Source organism: Oncorhynchus mykiss, chromosome 2 (assembly GCF_057628025.1).
Source record: "Oncorhynchus mykiss isolate SJ-2025 chromosome 2, ASM5762802v1, whole genome shotgun sequence".
NCBI lineage: Eukaryota > Metazoa > Chordata > Actinopteri > Salmoniformes > Salmonidae > Oncorhynchus > Oncorhynchus mykiss.
In genome coordinates this window covers 47,324,750-47,345,851 of record NC_143023.1, presented here as the reverse complement: position 1 = coordinate 47,345,851, position 21,102 = coordinate 47,324,750, and the positions used below count along the sequence as shown (strand labels likewise).

Below are 21,102 nucleotides of genomic sequence, written 5' to 3'. Positions count from 1 at the left end.
CCCGAGACACTTAGTTATCACTTTTTCCTTATGGCAAGGTGCTCCATCATGCTGGAAAAGGCATTGTTCATCACCAAACTGTTCCTGGATGGTTGGGAGAAGTTGCTCTTGGAGGACGTGTTGGTACCTACCATTCTTTATTCATGGCTGTGTTCTTCTGCAAAATTGTGAGTGAGCCCACTCCCTTGGCTAAGAAGCAACCCCACACATGAGTGGTCTCAGGATGCTTTACTGTTGGCATGACACAGGACTGATGGTAGCGCTCACCTTGTCTTCTCTGGACAAGCTTTTTTCCGGGTGCCCCAAACAATCGGGAAGGGGATTCATCAGAGAAAATGACTGTACCCCAGTCCTCAGCAGTCCAATCCCTGTACCTTTTGCAAAATATCAGTCTGTCCCTGATGTTTTTCCTAGAGAGAAGTGCCTTCTTTGCTGCCCTTCTTTGATGCACTCTCACCTGCCTGCTGCCATTCCTGAGCAAGCTCTGCACTGGTGGTGCCCCAATCCCGCAGCTGAATCAACTTTAGGAGATGGTCCTGGTGCTTGCTGGACTTTCTTGGCCGCCCTGAAGCCTTCTTCACAACAATTTAACCACTCTCCTTGAAGTTCTTGATGATCCAATAAATGGTTGATTTAGGTGCAATCTTACTGGCAGCAATGAAGCCCTTTTTGTGCAAAGCAATGATGACAGCACGTGTTTCCTTGCAGTTAACCATGATTGACAGAGGAAGAACAACGATTCCAAGAACCACCATCATTTTGAAGCTTCCAGTCTGTTATTCGAAGTCAGCATGACAGAGTGATCTCCAGCCTTGTCCTCGTCAACACTTGTCCTCGTCAACACCTGTGTTAACGAGAGAATCACTGACATGATGTCAGCTGGTCTTTTTGTTACAGGGCTGAAATGCAGTGGAAATGTTTTTTGGGGATTCAGTTCATTTGCATGGCAAAGAGGGATTTTGCAATTAATTGCAATTCATCTGATCACTCTTCATAACATTCTGGAGTATATGCAAATTGCCATCATACAAATTGAGGCAGCAGACGTTGTTAAAATTAATATTTGTATCATTCTCAAAACTTTTGACCACGACTGTACTTGTATGAGGTGACTACCTCAAGCTCTAAACCGTCTGAGGTAGTAATAACATCTGTGGGAAGAGGAGTATTCTTCTTACCAAACCACATTACATTTGATTTGGAGGTATTTAGGACAAGGTTAAGGGTAGAGAAAGCTTGTTGGACACTAAGAAAACTTTATTGTAGAGCATTTAACACAAAATCCGGGGAGGGGCCAGCTGAGTATAAGACTGTATCATCTGCATATAAATGGATGAGAGAGCTTCCTACTGCCTGAACTATGTTGTTGATGTAAATTGGGAAGAGCGCGGGGCCTAGGATCGAGCCTTGGGGTACTCCCTTGGTGACAGGCAGTGGCTGAGAAAGCAGAATATCTGACATTATACACTGCACTCTTTGAGAGAGGTAGTTAGCAAACCGGCCCAAAGACCCCTTAGAGACACCAATACGCCTTAGCCAGCCCACAAGAATGGAATGGTCTACCGTATCAAAAGCTTTGGCCAAGTCAATAAAATATCAGGACAACGTTACTTAGAGTCAAGGGCAATGGTGACATCTCATTGAGGACCTTTAAGGTTGCAGTGACACATCCATAACCTGAGCGGAAACCAGATTGCATTCCTGAGAGAATACTATAGACATCAAGAAAGCCATTCAGTTGATTATTGACACGTTTTTTCAACACTTTAAACAGGGCAAAATAGAAATAGGCCTATAAAAGTTAGGATCAGATTTATCTCCCCCTTTAAATAAAGGATGAACCGTGGCTGCCTTCCAAGCAATGTGAACCTCCCCAGAAAGGAGAGACAGGCTTGGCGATAACAGGGGCAGCAACCTTATTTTAGTGCTTTTTCCTATACAGCTCCCTTTGGTAAGACTTGGGGTTTGACATCCCTTATTTATTTACTATAGATCTTAACCTGAGTCTCTCTCTCTCTTTCTCCTCCAGGTGTAGCAGTGCTGGTGTCCCCAGATGTTCCTCTTCAGGTGGGAATGGAGAGCCGACAGCATTTTTGCCTGCAGTCTCCCTCCAGCCTGGAGCGCACCCCGCTTCAGTACACTGTGTGCGTGGGCCACAACATCAGGGCTGTACACCAGGAGGCGCTGCAGCAGCTCTCATCGCCCAGCAGGGAGCTGCCCAACATGGACGTCTTATGGTACAACTCCCTCATCTTCGTCTTCCTAAATTGTACTACATTTCATTTCGATGACAGTGGACATTTAACATAAAATCTAGCTATGTGTGATAACTTATGGATGGAGATCATTACCTATTCATAACACGACTAGATGCATCCACAGGCAATGCCTATGATTGGTATAACTCCGGTAGCTGCTTATGGATATGACAGCTCTAACGCAGTTCCACTTCCAACACTGCCAAGACACCAGCTATGTGGGTGTCAGCTAGCGCGGATTGTTTGAAACCCAACGAGATCTCACAAATGTCCATTTCAGTTGGAATCCTAACTTGAGATGCCTGTGCTTTAACTCAGCAGTCGCATAATTGATGCATAACGCATTGATGTCAAAAACGTATGCATGTGATCTCAAGTTAGAATTTCGGTCTACTTGACCAAATATCTATCTGTCTGTCCATCCGTCCCCCATCCAGGTTGCCTTTCTGGAAGCTTCTGGCCAGTGTGGACTCAGGGCCAAAGGTAGAGAGGGAGTTGAGGACCTTCTCCAACCGTCTGAGGAGACACCAGCTGGGAGAGGGGGCCATCAGCCTCAACGAACATTCCACCGCCCTCCTCGCAGACATGGTATGTCCCTTCTCTCCTCTCCTTACGTCAATGAATTCAACCCAAATGGTTACCATTATAACAAGCCGTTTCTAATTAACTACCTGGTAAGCAGCGGCCTGAAAAATAAAGTGTTACCGTCTCCTCCTCCCTCATCTTCATTTTGACCCTCCTAGATGTTTGATTGACAGTCGCTGGACCCAGGTTTGAGTGGGTCCAGGGGCTACCCCCAAAAAGGCTACCCCCAAAAAGGTTTTTCAAAATAAGGGGTAGGATAGCAAACTTTATTAGCCCAACAGCACCTCACAAACAAATTGAGAAGTTCGGATGTGTGTGTCGAGAGATTCAAGTTTCTTGGTGTCCATATCACCAACAAACTATCATGGTCCAAACACACCAAGAAAGCCGTGAAGAAGGCACGACAATGCCTTTCCCCCTCAGGAGACTGAACATTTTTGGCATGGGTCCCCAGATCCTCAAAAAGTTCTACAGCTGCAACATTGAGAGCATCCTGACCGGTTGCATCACCGCCTGGTATGTCAACTGCTCGCCATCCGACCGTGAGGCACAACAGAGGGTAGTGTGTACAGCCCAGTGCATCACTGGCTCACACTTCCTGCCATCCTGAACCTATATACTAGGTGGTGCCAGAGGAAGGCCTAAAGAATTGTCAAAGACTCCAGTCACCCAAATCATAGACTGTTCTCTCTGCTACCACACGGCAAGTGGTAGAGGAGCGCTAAGTCTAAGTCCAAAAGGCTCCTTAACAGCTTCTACCCACAAGCCATAAGACTTTAATCATGAAGAATGCCCTCGATGGTGCAGCTGTAAAACCTTTTGACGATCTGAGAACCCATGCCAAATCTTTTCAGTCTCCTGAGGGGGAATAGGTTTAGTCGTGCCTGCTTCATGACTGTCTTGGTGTGCTTAGACCATGTTAGTTTGTTGGTGATGTAGACGCCAAGGAACTATACAGCCCCGCCGATGAGAATGGGGGCGTGCTCGGTCTTCCTTTTCCTGTTGTCCACAATCATCTCCTTTGTCTTGATCACATTGAGGAAGAGGTTGTTGTCATTGCAGTCATGAGTGAACAGGGAGTACAGGAGGGTACTGAGCACTCACCCCTGAGGGGCCCCCGTGTTGAGGATCAGCGTAGCGGATGAGTTGTTACCTACCCTTACCACCTGGGGGAGGCCCATCAGGAAGTCCAGGATCCAGTTGCAGAGGGAAGTGTTTAGTCCCAGGTTCCTTAGCTTAGTGATGACCTTTGAGGGCACTATGGTGTTGAACGCTGAGCTGTAGTCAGTGAATAGCATTCTCACAAAGGTGTTCCTTTTGTCCAGGTTTGAAAGGGCAGTGTTTAGTCCAATAGAGATTGCATCATCTGTGGATCTGTTGGTGCGGTATGCTTATTGGAGTGGGTCTAGGGTTTCTGGGACAGTGGTGTTGATGTGAGCCATGACCAGCCTTTCAAAGCAGTTCATGGCTACAGATGCGAGTGCTACAGGTCGGTAGTCATTTAGGCAGGTTACCTTAGTGTTCTTGGGCACAGGGACTATGGTGGTCTGCTTGAAACATGTTGGTATTACAGACTCAGACAGGGAGAGGTTGAAAATGTCAGTGAAGACACTTGCCAGTTGGTCAGCGCATGCTCGGAGTACACGTCCTGGTAATCCATCTGGTCCTGTGCCCTTGTGAATTTTTACCTGTTTAACTTCTTATGAACGGTAGCGTCCCACCTGGCCAACATCCGGTGAAATTGCAGGGCGCGAAATAATTCACTACAGAATTATAAAAATTTTACTTTCATAAAATCACAAGTGTAATACATCAAAAGAAAGCGTAACTTCTTGTTAATCCAGCCGCTGTGTCAGATTTCAAAAAGGATTTACGACGAAAGCACACCATGCGATTATCTGAGGACAGCGCCCCACATACAAAAGCATGAAAAACATATTTCAACCAGGCAGGTGCGACATGAAAGTCAGAAATAGCGATATAATAAATGCCTTACCTTTGATGATCTTCTTCTGTTGGCACTCCAAAAGGAGTGGTCCTTTTGTTTGATAATGTCCTTCTTTATATCCATAAAAACTCAGTTTAGCTGGCGCGCTTCAGTCAATAATCCACCCAGTTTCCCTCCATCAAAATGCATACAATATGAATCCCAAACGTTACTAATAAACTTTTCCAAACAAGTCAAACAACGTTTATAATCAAACCTTAGGTACCCTAATACGTAAATAAACGATAACATTTAAGACTGAGAATCGTTATTGTCTTTACCGGAGAAAAATACAAAAGAACGTGCTCTCTTCCACGCACTTGGAAACACTACAGCCAAAATGGGAGCCACCTAGAAAAACTACAATTTCTGGCTTATTTTCACATCTAGGGGAAGCTCTAGGAACTGCAATCTGGGAGATTTTCGCCTTCAAATAAGTGACAGCCGTTGAAAACAGTGGTAGGCTGAATTTTCTTTTTTTGGGATGGTTTGTCCAAATCGACCAATTATATGCATATCCTAGCTTCTGGGCCTGAGTAACAGCCAGTTTACTTTGGGCACGCTTTTCATCCGGACGTGAAAATACTGCCCCCTACCCAAGAGAGGTTAAAGGTCTTTCTCATATCACCTGCGGAGCACAGTCTGATGCAGCTAATGCTAATGCTCTCATGCATGTTTCAGTGTTACTTGCCTCGAAGCAAGCATAGAAGTTATTGGTAGGCTCGTGTCACTGGGCAGCTCTCGGAGCCGGTGTAGTACGATTCGATCTTATTCCTGTATTGACGCTTTGCCTGTTTGATGGTTCGTTGGAGGCCATAGCGGGATTTCTTATAAACTTCCAGATTAGAGTCCCGCTTCTTGAAAGCGGCAGCTCCAGCCTTTAGCTCAGTGCGGATGTTGCCTGTAATCCATGGCTTCTGGTTGGTGTATGTACGTACAGTCACTGTGGGGACAACGTCATCGATGCACTTATTGATGAAGCCAATGACTGATGTGGTGTACTCCTCAATGCCATCGGAGGAATCCCGGAACATATTCCAGTCTGTGCTAGCAAAACAGTCCTGTAGCTTAGCATCTGCTTCATCTGACCACTTTTTTATTGATCTAGTCACGGGTGCTTCCTGCTTTCATTTTTGCTTGTAAGCAGGAATCAGGAGGATAGAATTGTGGTCAAATTTGCCAAATGGAGGGCAAGGGAGAGCTTTGTACGTGTCTCTGTGTGCAGAGTAAATTTGTTACATTTTTTTGCACATTTATGCTAATAGAAATTAGGTAAAACTGATTTAAGTTTCCGTGCATTAAAGTCCCAGGCCTGTAGGAGTGTCTCCTCTGGATGAGCGTTTTCCTGTTTGCTTATGGCGGAATACAGCTCATTGAGTGTGGTGTTAGTGCCAGCATCGGTCTGTGGGGGTATGTAGACAGCTACGAAAAATACAGATGAAAACTCTCTAGGTAGATGGTGTGGTCTACAGCTTATGAGATACTCTACCTCCGGCGAGCAAAACCTTGAGACGTCCTTAGATATCGTGCACCAGCTGTTGTTTACATAAATGCATAGGCCCCAGCCCTGTGTCTTACCAGAGGCTGCTGTTCTGTCCTGCCGTTAGAGTGTATAACCCGCCAGCCGTATGTTCTTAATGTCGTCGTTCAGCCACGACTCGGTGAAACATAAGATATTACAGTTTTTAATGTCCCGTTGGTAGGATGAGCGTGTTTTCAGTTCGTCCCATTTATTTTCCAGCAACTGAACGTTAGCTAGCAGGAATGAAGACATGGGCAGATTAGCCACTCGTTGCCTGATCCTCACAAGGCACCCTGATCTCCTTCCACGAAATCTGCGTTTCCTTCTCCAGCGAATAACTGAGATCTGGGCCTGGTCGGGTGTCTGTATTATATCCTTGCCGTCCAACTCATTGAAGAAGAACTCTTTGTCCAGTTTTAAGTGAGCAATCGCAGTTCATATTTTCTATGCATAGTCACTTTACCCCTACCTCTACTAGCCTGTACCCCCGCACATTGATTCGGTATCAGTACCCTCTGTATATAGCTTAATTTTTGTTATTTTATTGTGTTACTTTATTTATTATTATTTTTACTTTAGTTTATTTTATTTATCTTAAAACTGCATTGTTGGTTAAGGGCTTGTAAGTACGCATTTCACAGTAAGGTCGTATTCGACAAAAATGTATTTGATTTGATATCTTGGTGTAACGGCTTAGTTGTTGGGTTGTGCTGGTCAGGTACTACCCCCCGGTGTCTGCAATACTTTGACATCTCATTAAAACAAATACATCTGTAGGAAGAAAAATAGTCCTATGCCCCCGGCTGATAGGTGGACAGCCGAGACGTTTGACTGAGGCTGGGCTAGGCGGGGCAGGGAGCCAAGAGAAACTAGTTTAGTTGAAACTGACACCTAGCTAGTGCAGTGATCTGCCTCAGCTACATGGGAGAGGAGTCGCCAGTTCATCTCCTGTTATTCTAAATTCACTGTCTATCATAACACACCAGGTTCGCGTTCCATCTCCACAGTCACTTTCCCACAGATGGAAGGGAGATGGGGAGGGAAGATAGAGAGAGTAGAGAGAGAGAGAGAGAGGGGAAAAGAGAGAGGGAGCGGATAGAGGGACAGAGAGGGTGTGATATGGAAAAGACAGAAACAGAGAGAAAGAGGGAGAGAGGGAGACAGGTGGAGAAAGTAAGGAACGGAGAGATAGACCAAGAATTGAAGTAAAATAAGGATAATGGAGAAAGAAACATTGCGAGAGAAAGAGAAGGACAATATTTTTTAGATTCAGAACAAGAGCGTCTCTTAAGCGGATTTAAAGTTTTTTTTCAACTTGATCAAAGGGCGTTCTACAGTTGCTGAAGCCACCCAGTTCACTTTGCTAATAACGTAAAATAATCCAAGGGTACAGTTAGCGTATGGAAACTTTGGCACGATTGGCAAAGTAGCGTAAGTGTGAATGTGAACGGCAACAATGAATTGCTGCAAGGACTATGCTTCTCTCTCGTTATGTTTTTACAAGTATTCATGAGTTATCAGTCAAGCCACAAGTTTTATTTTCTAGTTTCCATATTAGCTTTATACAACGGACTCTTGAGTTGGAACAACCACTTGGCGTAGAGCGAATTGGCATATGAATAGGACTGCCAGGTTTCTGCCTTTATTGCTGAAAAAACTCTGTAATGTAAGGTTGGCCAAAAAAAATGCAATCGGATCATACATTTTTGTTAGATAAGCATTATTCAATTGTACTTTTACATTTTAGTCATTCAGCACAGGCTCTTATCCAGAGCGACTTACAGCTAGCTAGTATGATAAATACTATAAGGGACTAAAGACTTTATAGAGCATTCATAAAGTCTTTATAAGCACTACATATCGGTAGATATTTCTCAAATAATTTTCAAGCTACATTTACAAGCTATACTCAGTCCTTACATCTGTTGCTCTGTCAAATGCGGTACAACCCTTTTTCCACCCTTCATGATATTTGCTTATGAAGTGTCTACATAGGCAAAAAGTGTAATAATTACTGTGTAGTGGTTGACCTCATGGGGTCAAGCTCAAAAGGTCAACTTTTATAAAAAGGCTTTCTTAGTTATGCCATTACATAAGCAGAAATCCCCTTCGCCCTTTTTTTCTCACGTCTCATCACCAGATGATTAAATGAGATGTTAAACAGTCGTGGCAGAGGTCATATCGCCATAGTTACATCTTTACTTAGTAGTTATAGCAGCCACAGAGTCCAAAGGCAGCATGAGTCAGCTACTTTGTAGCTTTGTCAGTAAGCAAAGCGGCAACATCTTGTTTTCAATCAGGTTATAATTTTCAAAGAGTAAAGAAAAAGGAAGAGAAGAAAAGTCCGCTCACTGATTTGCTGCTCCCAAACGCAATTTTTGTTATGAAGCTTAGGTGATATGATCACAGTGTTTGGACCGACATGGTCTTCTTCAGTTCCCAGTTCATATCCTGCATTGTCTCTCTTCCAGTCTTCTGCTCCAATATCTCTTTCTCTCTCCCTACAGGACCAAGACTACCTCGCCAGCAGGAAAAGAGGGACATCCAAGAGACAGACCAGGGACTTCAGGGACCTCTCACTGATCAAGCTTCTAAACATTTCCATCACCCTGTCCCCGTTCCTGAGCGTGGACACCACCCAGTTCCACAAGTCCCTGCTGGACGGCACTGAGGCCTATTGGCTCAGCCTCCCCGTAGCCCCACAGGGGCGACTGGTAAGCAGCCTAGCCCAGCCAACCCTCACCTGCTCTGGGGAGTGGTGGACCTCTACACTCAGAAAAAAGGATTACAAAAGGGTTATTTGCGAAGGGATCGGGTTTTATCATGAACCGTTTTCATCTGAATAACCTTTTTTGGAAGTTTGTTTTGTAAAGGGTTCCCCTATCGGGAAAAGCCGAAGAACGCTATATGGTTCTACTTAGCACCGTTTTTTCTATGAGTGTAAATGGGAGATCCATTCGACCTGAGGGAGGTGTCCGTTGTGATGGGGTGGCGGGTGGTTGTTATCTGGAAGATAAAAAGAAAAACTGTCATCCTTGCATTTGATATTTATTGTGGTGTTTATTTCCTGCTTGTCCTCTTCAGGTATTGTCCAAGTCAGGCATGTTCTAATGTTTTAAGTATGTAAAGGCCATACAATGACATATTGCCCAATCTACTCTCTCTCTTTCCAGGTGCCTGTGCTGACCCAGTGGCGAGGGCAGTTCTGTGTGAAACTGAACATCAGCAACCCAGAGGCGGTCAGCTGGTTCCTGGACCGGGTGGGCTTGCTGCAGGCCCGTCTGGGCATGGAGTCCATCCATCTGGAGGGGGCAGAGGGGAACCCGCTGGACCTAGGCGGGGGAGACCAGTATATTGGCCAGCTGGCAGATGTGGCAGCCAGGATAGAAAAGTCAGCTATCATGAATGCAGGGACAAGGTGAGGGCTGAGGGAGGACACACACACACACACACTCACTAGACACTGACAATATGCATAACTATCATCTATCTCTCTTCAACAAGGTCGAGCCACAAGCCTGTGTTTGTGCGGATGCCTCCTTTGCAGTCTGACTGGAGCTCCTCTGGACTGAAGGGCCTCATTCCCTCCTTGCTGCACCACACTCTGCTGGGGTACAACTTACTCATTCCCGACGCAGTAGGTAATACCACAGCTACTCACCATCACTATACCTTCAGTTCAGATTGTTGTACCAAAGACACTCACACTCTTGCTAGTGATCAAGCAAGCAAACGAGTGAATGTTGACTCACTCACTCATTAATTTGCTCACTCGCTCTATTCATCAATCAATTTATCAATCCATACCTTTAAGCAGAACTATCAGTCAGTTATACCCTGAAATAGTCTATAGAATACAGTAAGTCTGGGGTCTCCCGGGTGGCGCAGTGGTCTAAGGCACTGCATCGCAGTGCTAGCTGTGCCACCAGAGACTCTGGGTTTGAGCCCAGGCTCTGTCGCAGCTGGCCGCTACCGGGAGGTCCATGGGGCGACGCACAATTGGCCTAGCGTCGTCCGGGTTAGGGAGGGCTTGGCCGGTAGGGATATCCTTGTCTCATCGGGCGCAGTGCACGCTGACCAGGTTGCCAGGTGCACGGTGTTTCCTCCAACACATTGGTGCGGCTGGCTTCCGGGTTGGATGCGCGCTGTGTTAAGAAGCAGTGCGGCTTGGTTGGTTGTGTTTCGGAGGACGCATGGCTTTCGCCCATTGTCTCTCCCGAGCCCGTACGGGAGTTGTAGCGATGAGACAAGATAGTAACTACTAACAATTGGATACCACAAAATTGGGGGGAAAAATAGGGTAAAATAAAAAAAATTTAAAAAGAATACATTAAGTCTGATTCAAATGCTCACTGCTTTTACATTGTTTGGATAGTCCTGCATAAAGGGAAAGTTCAGCAAAAGTACATGTTAGCATATTTGTTTCCTTGCCCTGAAAGCAGTGGACAAGGAGGGACTGCAATCCACACTTTAGTTTAGTTACGGTCTTGTACCATCGCTGCAACTCTCGTACAGACTCAGGAGAGGCAACGGTCGAGAGCCATGCGTCCTCCCTAACACAGCCCTGCCAAGCCACACTGCTTCTTGACACACTGCTCGCTTAACCCGGAAGCCAGCCGCACCAATGTGACCGAAGTCAGCTTGCAGGCGCCCGGCCTGCCACAAGTAGTCGCTAGAGCGTGATGGGACAAGGACATCCTGGTTGGCCAAACCCTCCCCTAACCCAGACGATGCTGGGCAGCTGTGACACACTGGGATCGAACCCGGGTCTGTAGTGATGCCTCAAGCACTGCGATGCAGTGCCTTAAACTGCTGCGCCACTCAGGAGGCCGTCCAAATCATCTCTTGAATGAATTGTTGATCAATGACTTGATTTGAAGTTATTTTGAGATGGTTTGGTCATGGGTTCACTGCTATTTCTACCATAAAGTCTGCAGTCAGACCTGATTCTATTTAAATTAACATCCATTGGACCACCTTTGATATTCTGGACGACTGCATATTCCCAAAGGTGAAACATCCTTGGGTTTTGGCAAAAAAAAAACATATTCCCAAAATACTCTGAATTCCGGTTAGGGAACATATCAGACAAGTATTTACTTTGATGTGGAGAAAACAGAAATGTGTCAGAGAGAGGAAGGATAGATGGGCTGGAAATCACACTAACTTCTATCACCCTCTCAGACTAAAAGGCTGTATTAATAACTGTTGGATTTCACGCCTTCAGTGAAATGTCCGTCTACCTCTACAGTATATGGGCATAGCAAGCTGGTTTGATAAATTCTAACTCTCTCTCTCCCTCCACACCCTTCCCCTACATATTCCTCCCCACCCCCACCCCCGCCCATCTCTTTCTTTCTTTCTTTCTTCCAGGTGGTTCTCTATCTGGGGACCTGGTGACTGACGAGGAACTGTTCATCAGGTGGCTGCAGATTGTAGCCTTCCTCCCCGTCATCAGCTTTGAGACACCTCCCTGGGTCTGTGGGGAGGACCGGGTGAGTGAACACCACCCTCACAAGACACCATAAAGTCTCCAAATAGGGTTTCAACATTTCAAAAACGTTCCCAGGGTTTTCAAAACTCCTAGTTGGAAAATGCAACCCTGAACCGTCATACACACAAACACCCAAAATGTTCAGACCTCCTGGAAGACTACAATATTTGGGACTTTAGACCGAAGACCTTTTTACATACTCACCACCACACATTCCTATCACAGTGGAGAGGTGGGGAGTGAATTTGGCCAATTCGATGTGCTGGAGAGATGTTCTTTCATTCTTATAGGATAGTTTAGCTAGTGTGTTTAGGGTTACGGTGTGTGCTCTGTCAGTGGAGGCCTGATATTCTGATAGTGTGTTTATTGATCCAGCAGCCTCTCCCTTTGCCTCTGGGTCACTCAGCGCTTTTCACACCGCTTTCGTCCATCAGTCCATCTGTCCATCTGTCTGTCTTTTTGTCAGTCACTTTTGTGTGTTTGTGGAAGTGTTTAGAGTACATTGAGCACATTGTCCCTGGGTCTATCCAAACCTAGGCCTTTCTCTCTCCCTTCCTCTCTCCCCTCTCTCTTTCCCAGCATGATACTGGATCACTCCCCATCCTTACCTCTCTGATGGACATCAGAAATATACACTTCACCTAGTGGGCAAGGAAAACAAGGGATTAGGGCTCCAAGGGTAGTCTCAGGGTGTCTGGTCACCAGGGGCGGACTGAAACAATAATTCAGGCCGGGAATTTGACTCCATCCCAGGCCACCCTGTTCACGCAAACCACCAGACCTCTAATTTTGTAGGCTAACCCTATTTGTTGATGTAACGGGTTCCAAGCTAGTTATAAATTTGGCCACTATGTTCATCTGGGAAGAAAGTTATCCACATTACAAAATACAAACACTTGGGACTGACCAACATGTAGCCTATCTGAACACTGAGTTTTCAAGGTATGCTATGGCTATGGGTGCACCCTCATAAACTCACTAGGAATACGCCAATCATAGCACATACAAATGTACAAGGCTAGACACACAAAACAATTAGTATGCACTTTTTAAAAAGAGAATGAGATATACAGAGTTAGCTCAAATGTTCAAATTATTCTCTTTATATTCAAGCATCAAGCATATCAAAAGTAGCAAAAAAACTTCACACACACACATTCACAGAACTTAAACATAAGCTACAACAGTGTAAGTAAGTATAATACAAAAGTCGAAAAAGCACTCCTCTACAAAAAAATGTTGATTACAATGTTCCCTCACTGGTGCCCATAAAGCCAACAGCACACAATAAACACATCTATACACTGAGTCAATGAAATGGAACATTGGCTACATAACTGCAGGTAGAATATGAAAGTCCAAAAAACATGCCTCTGTACAAAAGCTTTAACTCACAGCAAATGTTCTTTCACCCTTGTCAGCCTGTTAAGGAAGAGTCATAACATAGCTCCTTCAGAGTAACCAGGAAGTAATTACCACTAGTAACAATATAAGCTCAAAAAACTAGCCATGATTGTCGGCAATGTTTTCCAAGTTATATGCTGCTTCGTGTCTGTGTCCTCTGTAGCTAAGCCCACATTTTCCAATAACTTTAACTACATCAATCACACGTTCCATGACCTGCCTCCTCTTTCTGACCTGGTCTCGTTGAACTGACATTTGCTTATCACTCAGAAGGGTACGGATTTGCTGGCTCTAAGGAAAAAGGCTTCTGCACTTTCTCTATGGGTCTTGCTTCTCTCATGTTCCTGTACTTTCTGATGGGCATGTTTCCAGGCCTCCTTTGACAAATGCACTATCACTGACTGAAGGTTAGTCGAGGCAATTGAGGTAATATGTAGGTAGAGTTAAAGTGACTATGCATAGATATTAAACAGAGTGTAGCGGCAGCAGCGTAAAAGAGGGGTCTGGGTAGCCCTTTGATTAGCTGTTCAGGAGTTTTATGGCTTGGGGGAAGAAGATGTTAAGAAGCCTTTTGGACCTAGACTTGGCGCTCCGGTACTGCTTGCCGTGTGGTAGCAGAGAGAACAGCCTATGACTAGGGTGGCTGGAGTCTTTGAACATTTTAGGGCCTTCCTCTGACACATAGCCTGGTATAGAGGTCCCGGATGGCAAGAAGCTTGGCCCCAGTGATGTACTGGGCCGTACGCACTACCCTCTGTAGTGCCTTGTGGTCGGAGGCCGAGCAGTTCCCATACCAGGCAGTGATGCAACCAGTTAGGATGCTCTCGATGGTGCAGCTGTTGAGCCTTTTGAGGATCTGAGGACCCATGCCACATCTTTTCAGTCTCTTGAGGGGGAATAGGCTTTGTCGTGCCCTCTTCACAACTGTCTTAGTGTGTTTGAACCATGATAGTTTGTTGGTGATGTGGACACCAAGGAACTTGAAGCTCTCAACCTGCTCCCCTACAGCCCCGTCGATGAGAATGGGGGCGTGCTCGGTCCTCCTTTTCCTGTAGTCCATAGCCATCTCCTTTGTCTTGATCACATTGAGGGGGAGAGGTTGTTGTCCTGGCACCACATGGTCAGGTCTCTGGCCTCCTCCTTATAGGCTGTCTCATCGTTAGTGGTAATCAGACCTACCACTGTTGTGTCATCGGCAAACTTGATGATAGTGTTGGAGTCGTGCCTGGCCATGCAGTCGTGGGTGAACAGGTAGTACCGGAGCGGACTGAGCACGCACCCCTCAGGGGCCCCCTGTTTTGAGGATCTTCCACCACAGATGCGGAAGACCAATATAGGCGGATGCAGTGGATTGAGACGCAGCCCAACCTCTAGCTTAAACTGATGTCATTATGTTACTTAGATTGATGCACAGGTGCGTCAATAGACACTTAAGGATTTTAGGTTGCACAAGAAGTTGCACGAATTGTACTTTATTGAAGAAACAATGTCTGAATTGGAAAGAAATGTGGTATGGGATAGTAATTTCATGTTATTTGGAAGACGTTATATTAACCCAAAATTGGTTCTGGGGACCCGACGGGATGCACGTTTAGTTTTTTGCCCTAAGCACTATGCAGCTGATTCAAATAATGAACAAGATCAAGCTTTGCAAAGTGCTTTGTTTTATAGTGACATTTAAATTGTCTATCACACGTTGCGGCATTCCATATCACTTTCATTTACAATGTGGAAATGAAATACAAGTTAGTCTTCAATAACTTTATTTTTGCAGAAGAGTAGCTTTGATGTAGGCATAATTTGTCTTAATTGCAACTACAAAAAATTGGTGTGCAATTAAAAATGTATTCACTAAATCATCGTAATTGACAAGTTACATTTCTGGTTGAATAATTTTATTTCAGTTGTAAAATGTAATTCTTCCACTTGATCTTTTTCATATTTCGAATTCGTTGTTCCTAATAGGGATGTAATTTCATTGGGGCGGGATTTTGAACGCAGACAATTGCCATTTCCCATGCCATTTCCTCTGTATAGTATCAAGAAGGCTTGACACGGAGCTCCTCGTAATATCCATTTAGTAGTGTGTTAAGAAATCCATTGGTAACCTGCAGGGAATACACTACATGGGTAAATGTATGTGGACACCACTTCATATTAGTGGTGACAGGTGTATAAAATAGAGCATACATCCATGCAATCTCCATAGACAAACATTGACAGTAGAATGGTCTTACTGAAGAGCTCAGTGACTTTCCACATGGGACCATCATAGAATTCTACCTTTCCAACAAGTCAGTCAAATTTCTGTCTTCCTAGAGCTGATCCAGTCAACTGTAAGTGCTGTTATTGTGAAGTCGAAATGTCTAGGAGCAACAACGGCTCAGCTGCGAAGTGGTAGGCCACACAAGCTCACAGAACGGGACCGCCAAATGCTGAAGAGCGTAAAAATAGTCTGTCCTCGGTTGCAACACTCAATACTGAGTTCCAAACTGCCTTTGGAAGCAACTTCAGCACAAACCACAAGCCTTTGTCGGGAGCTTCATGAAATGGGTTTCCATGGCCGAGCAGCTGCACACAAGCCTAATGTCACGGTGTCCAAGGCCAAGCGTCGACTGGAGTAGTGTAAGGCTCGCCACCATTGGACTCTGGAACAGTAGAAGTATGTTCTCTGGAGTGATGAATAATGCTTCACCATCTGGCAGTCTGATGGACGAATCTGGGTTGCAAAGTGCCAACTGTAAAATGCATAGTGCCAACTGTAAAGTTTGGTGGAGGAGGAATAATGGTCCGGGGATGTTTTCCATGGTTCAGGCTAGTTCCTTTAGTTCCAGTGAAGGGAAATCTGAAAGCTACAGCATACAATTACACTCTAGACGATTCTGTACTTCCAACGTTGTGGCAACAGTTTGGGGAAGGCTCTTTTCTGTTTCAGCATGACATTGCCGCCATGCACAAAGCGATGTCCATACAGAAATGGTTTGTCGACATCGGTGTGGAAGAACTTGACTTGCCTTCACAGAGCCTCAACCCCATCAATCACCTTTGGGATGAATTGGAACACTGACTGCTAGCCAGGCCTAATCGCCCAACATCAGTGCCCGACCTCATTAATGCTCTTGTGGCTGAATGGCAGCAAGTCCCCGCAGCAATGTTCCAACTTGTAGTAGAAAGCCTTCCCAGAAGAGTGGAGGCTGTTATAGCAGCAAAGGGGGGGACCAACTCCATATTAATACCCATGATTTTGGAATGAGATGTTTGACGAGCAGGTGACAGACTATGACAGACAAAATTAGCAAACAAATCCAGAAAATCACATTGTAGGATTTTTAATGAATTTATTTGCAAATTATGGTGGAAAATAAGTATTTGGTCAATAACAAAAGTTTATCTCAATACTTTGTTATATACCCTTTGTTGGCAATGACAGAGGTCAAACGTTTTCTGTCTTCACAAGGTCTTCACAAGGTTTTCACACACTGTTGCTGGTATTTTGGCCCATTCCTCCATGCAGATCTCCTCTAGAGCAGTGATGTTTTGGGGCTGTTGCTGGGCAACACGGACTTTCAACTCCCTCCAAAGATTTTCTATGGGGTTGAGATCTGGAGACTGGCTAGGCCACTCCAGGACCTTGAAATGCTTCTTACGGAGCCACTCCTTCGTTGCCCGGGCGGTGTGTTTGGGATCATTGTCATGCTGAAAGACCCAGCCACGTTTCATCTTCAATGCCCTTGCTGATGGAAGGAGGTTTTCACTCAAAATCTCACGATACATGGCCCCATTCATTCTTTCCTTTACACGGATCAGTCGTCCTGGACCCTTTGCAGAAAAACAACCCCAAAGCATGATGTTTCCACCCCCATGCTTCACAGTAGGTATGGTGTTCTTTGGATGCAACTCAGCATTCTTTGTCCTCCAAACATGACGAGTTGAGTTTTTACCAAAAAGTTATATTTTGGTTTCATCTGACCATATGACATTCTCCCAATCTTCTTCTGGATCATCCAAATGCTCTCTAGCAAACTTCAGACGGGCCTGGACATGTACTGGCTTAAGCAGGGGGACACGTCTGGCACTGCAGGATTTGAGTCTCATTTTGTCTGTCATAGTTGAAGTGTACTTATGATGAAAATAACAGGCCTCTATCATCTTTATAAGTGGGAGAACTTGCACAATTGGTGGCTGACTAAATACTTTTTGCCCCACTGTAAGTTGTTGGTCCTATGTTTCATGAGCTGAAATTAAATACATTTTCAATACGCACAAAAGCGTATTTCTCTCCAATTTTGTGCACAAATTTGTTTACATCCCTGTTAGTGAGCATTACTCCTTTGCCAAGATAATCCATCCACCTGAAGCTAATTAAATGGCATCATCATTACATAAGTGCACCTTGTGCTGGGAACATTAAAAGGCCAGTCTAAAATGTGCAGTGTTTTCGCAGAATGCCATCGATGTCTCAAGTTTTGAGGGAGCGTGCAATTGGCATGCTGGCTGCAGGAATGTCCACCAGAGCTGTTGCCAGAGAAATGTAAGGTTAATTGCTCTACCGTAAAGAATTTACGTAGAGAATTTGGCAGTACGTCCAACCGGCCACACAACCGCAAACCACATGTAACCATGCCAACCCAGGACTTCCACATTCGGCTTATTCACCTGTTGGATCGTCTGAGACCAGCCACCCAGACAGCTGATGAAACTGAATAGTATTTTGGTCTGTAATAAAGCCCTTTTGTGGGGAAAAACTCATTCTGATTGGCTAGGCCTGGCTCCCAAGTTGGTGGGCCTATGCCCTCCCAGGTCCACCCATAGCTGCGTCTCTGCCCAGTCATGTGAAATCCATAGGGTCTAATGAATTCATTTCAATTGACTGATTTCCTTATATGAACTGTAACTCAGTAAAATTGTTGCATGTTGCATTTATTTTTGTTCATTATATTTCAGAATACTGTTTAGTAGAAACGGAACAAATACACAAAGTATACAGAACAATAAGAACACCTGCTCTTTCCAGGATATAGACTGACCAGGTGAATTCAGGTGAAAGCTATGATCCCTTATTGATGTCACTTGTTAAATCCACTTCAATCAGTGTAGATGAAGGGGAGGAGACGGGTTAAAGAAGATTTTTAAGCCTTGAGACAATTGATAGATGGATTGTGTATGTGTGCCATTGAGGGGGAATGGGCAAGACAAAATGCTTAAATTCCTTTGAATAGGGTATGGTCAACATACTATTGCTTATCCATACTAAGAAGTTGTCATATAATGCACAATTGGGTTGTTCCCTGCAATTAATTCATTTTGGAACATCCCCTTATTTGATTATCAGCTGTTGTGAAACACACATTGATCTGAAAAGAAGATTATCTTCCTCAATAGTGTGCAGCGAATTCATACTAGATGAAAGCCAAAAGGAGTATGACATCCTGGCATTTAAAACATACTCCATTAAAAAAAATGATATCTCATAAAACGTTCTGTTTTTGCATACCCAATGAGCCTACTATTTAGAATGCAAGTAAGGGTTTTCAGCTAGGCCCAGTGGCTTTTCGGGGGTTGATGGTGGGTGGGGTGATAGTGTTGGGGTTGTGGTAGTGGAAGCGAGGGGGTGGAATTGTCTGGATTGGGTGGCTAGGTTTTTCCTTAAGCAAAGCACAGTGTCTTTTTAGACAGGATAGATGGTGATGATGGTGGTGAAAGAGTGTTTTCCCCCCTTCTGTCAATGGGAGCAATCGGTTGGCCCCCTCCCTCCCTCCGGCCCAGTATCACCTGTGGTTAGGAGTCCATCTGGTCGACATTAGGGCCTTCCTCTAGATTTATGACTCTCTCACTCTCGGGCCATGACGCGAGCCACTTCGGCAGGAATGATAATGAATTTGAGGACAAGTCTTGGAAAAATACTTTATTACCGTCATTAAGGTTCCCATGTGTAATTGACTAGTGTGACAGGGCTGAGGGAGATCAACTCATTTTTCCACGTTTGGGAAGCAAAGAGAGGGAGAAAATATCCAGAGAGAAACATCATTTGCATGACAATTATGGAGAAATGGGACATGTGAAAATATTGGTCAGTTGAGGGACTGCAGTTTTTCCATGTCGGTCCTTGGCTGTATCTCAAATGACACCCTTTTCCTCCATATGTGGTTCTGGTCAAAATGTAGTGCACTGTATGGGAAGTAGGGTGTCATTTGTGTCTCAGAGAGCTTGAATTAAGTGGTGTTCTGCTGGATATATAACACATGACAAATTACAGTAGGTATGTCAGACTGCTATTATTGTGTTGTCGTGAGAAATACCTTGGACTACCTTTATTTTCCATAGCGTGTGTGTTTGGGTGTATTTGCATTGGCCATCATAGTGTGTGTGTGTGTGTGTGTTTGTGTGTGCCGTGCATGCGCAACACCCTTCAGAGACTGTTACATCAATCACCGTTTTGAGTCCAAATAGGAATACAACCATGGTTTAAACCGCATGCCTGTTTTCTCAATTAGAGCTCCAGTCTTAGCCAGGCTATGATTCTTCCACATTCATTTCGACAAATGTTTTCCCCCCCTTGTCAAAATACATAGTTTTATGGTTGTGGTTGGGTTTTGTTTCCGTCACGGGAGACTGGAGAGGACGTTAACCCGGGTGTGTGACCCTTCCTGGAATGTCCGAGAGGTTTGGCCCGAGCCGGAGAGAGGAGACGGACACTGTTAGACCACAATGTTAACAATGCTCTGTTCTTTATTCCTGCATGTCTGAGAAGGACAGCTGAACTTGGCCCACCTCTCTCTCAACTCAAATGCATTTACAGGTCTTTAATGTACACTGAGGACCAGTTTCAGCAGCCAGATTAAGCTCACTCCTGGACTAAAATACATGCTCAAAGAAAAATCTCCACTGAAAGTGCTGGGCACAGACATGTTCAACTTCTATTTTTGATTTACATTTGATTTAGTTGTCAACTAACCTGAATTCATGTGAGATCAACAGAACATGTCACCATGTCATTGGATTTAGGTTCAAAGTTGGGTGGGGGGGGAGAAGAAAAAAGTCCCTTATGTTAATGACTTTTTTCAAATTCAATCAGTTTTCCACGTTGATTCAACGTCATTACATTATATTTATTTTGTTGAAATGACTTGAAAACAACGTTGATTCAAATCAGTTTTTGCCCAGTGGGAAAGGCTAAATCTGGTTTAAGACTGGCCCTCAGTACTGCTTACAGCTTTGACAGTTCCAATGATTGTTCAAAAGTATGTTGTTTCTGTGTATTTCTATGTGATTGTCCCTCCACCCTAGGTGCTGAACTTGACGCGGGCTCTCATCGCGTGGCACCAGGACTTTGTGGTTCCACTGGTGACGAGGTATGCAGAGGACTGGATGACCTCGGGGAGCCCAATTTACCGGCCCCTGTGGTGGCTCAGCCCTGATGACCCCGCGACCTTCACCATTGATGACCAGTTCCTCATCGGAGACGAGGTGACCGAATGATACTCAGACGTGGCATTGTTTTATACTTGTTCTGATTCTGCTGGTTAAGATTGAAGGACGCACAGCGATAAAAACATTATTATTGCATACATTCTGGTACAACTTCTCCGTTTATAAAGCCCTCTTGCACGAACTTCAGCCGTACCTTACTTCATTGTTAACCTACAGACGTACGAGCTACCAGACCCGGTCCCAGAGATGGCCAACTCTGGAGATCCTTTTGCGAGTTAGGTAGATCTGCATTTCGTTTTTTTTTTTTCCGTTACTTTTTCAGTGATCTCCAGAACTCTCAAATTGGATGTTTTGGTACCGCTAGGGCAACTTTAAACTTAGAATAGTTTTTATTTTTCTTATGGTCGTTTCATGAAGCTAC

The 21,102-nt window shown here is 44.7% G+C and overlaps 1 protein-coding gene across 1 annotated transcript in view; it reads left to right on the top strand.

Moving 5' to 3' along the window:
- The window catches only part of si:ch211-236l14.4 (SITS-binding protein), an 82,570-nt gene that overhangs the window by 56,453 nt on the left and 5,015 nt on the right, over window positions 1–21,102 (top strand). Inside the window, exons 3-9 of the mRNA XM_021564132.3 lie at window positions 2,030–2,237; window positions 2,696–2,846; window positions 8,860–9,066; window positions 9,526–9,770; window positions 9,857–9,993; window positions 11,726–11,847; window positions 20,538–20,717. Of these exons, the coding sequence (XP_021419807.3) occupies window positions 2,030–2,237; window positions 2,696–2,846; window positions 8,860–9,066; window positions 9,526–9,770; window positions 9,857–9,993; window positions 11,726–11,847; window positions 20,538–20,717 (1,250 nt within the window). The remainder of the gene's footprint in view (window positions 1–2,029; window positions 2,238–2,695; window positions 2,847–8,859; window positions 9,067–9,525; window positions 9,771–9,856; window positions 9,994–11,725; window positions 11,848–20,537; window positions 20,718–21,102) is intronic.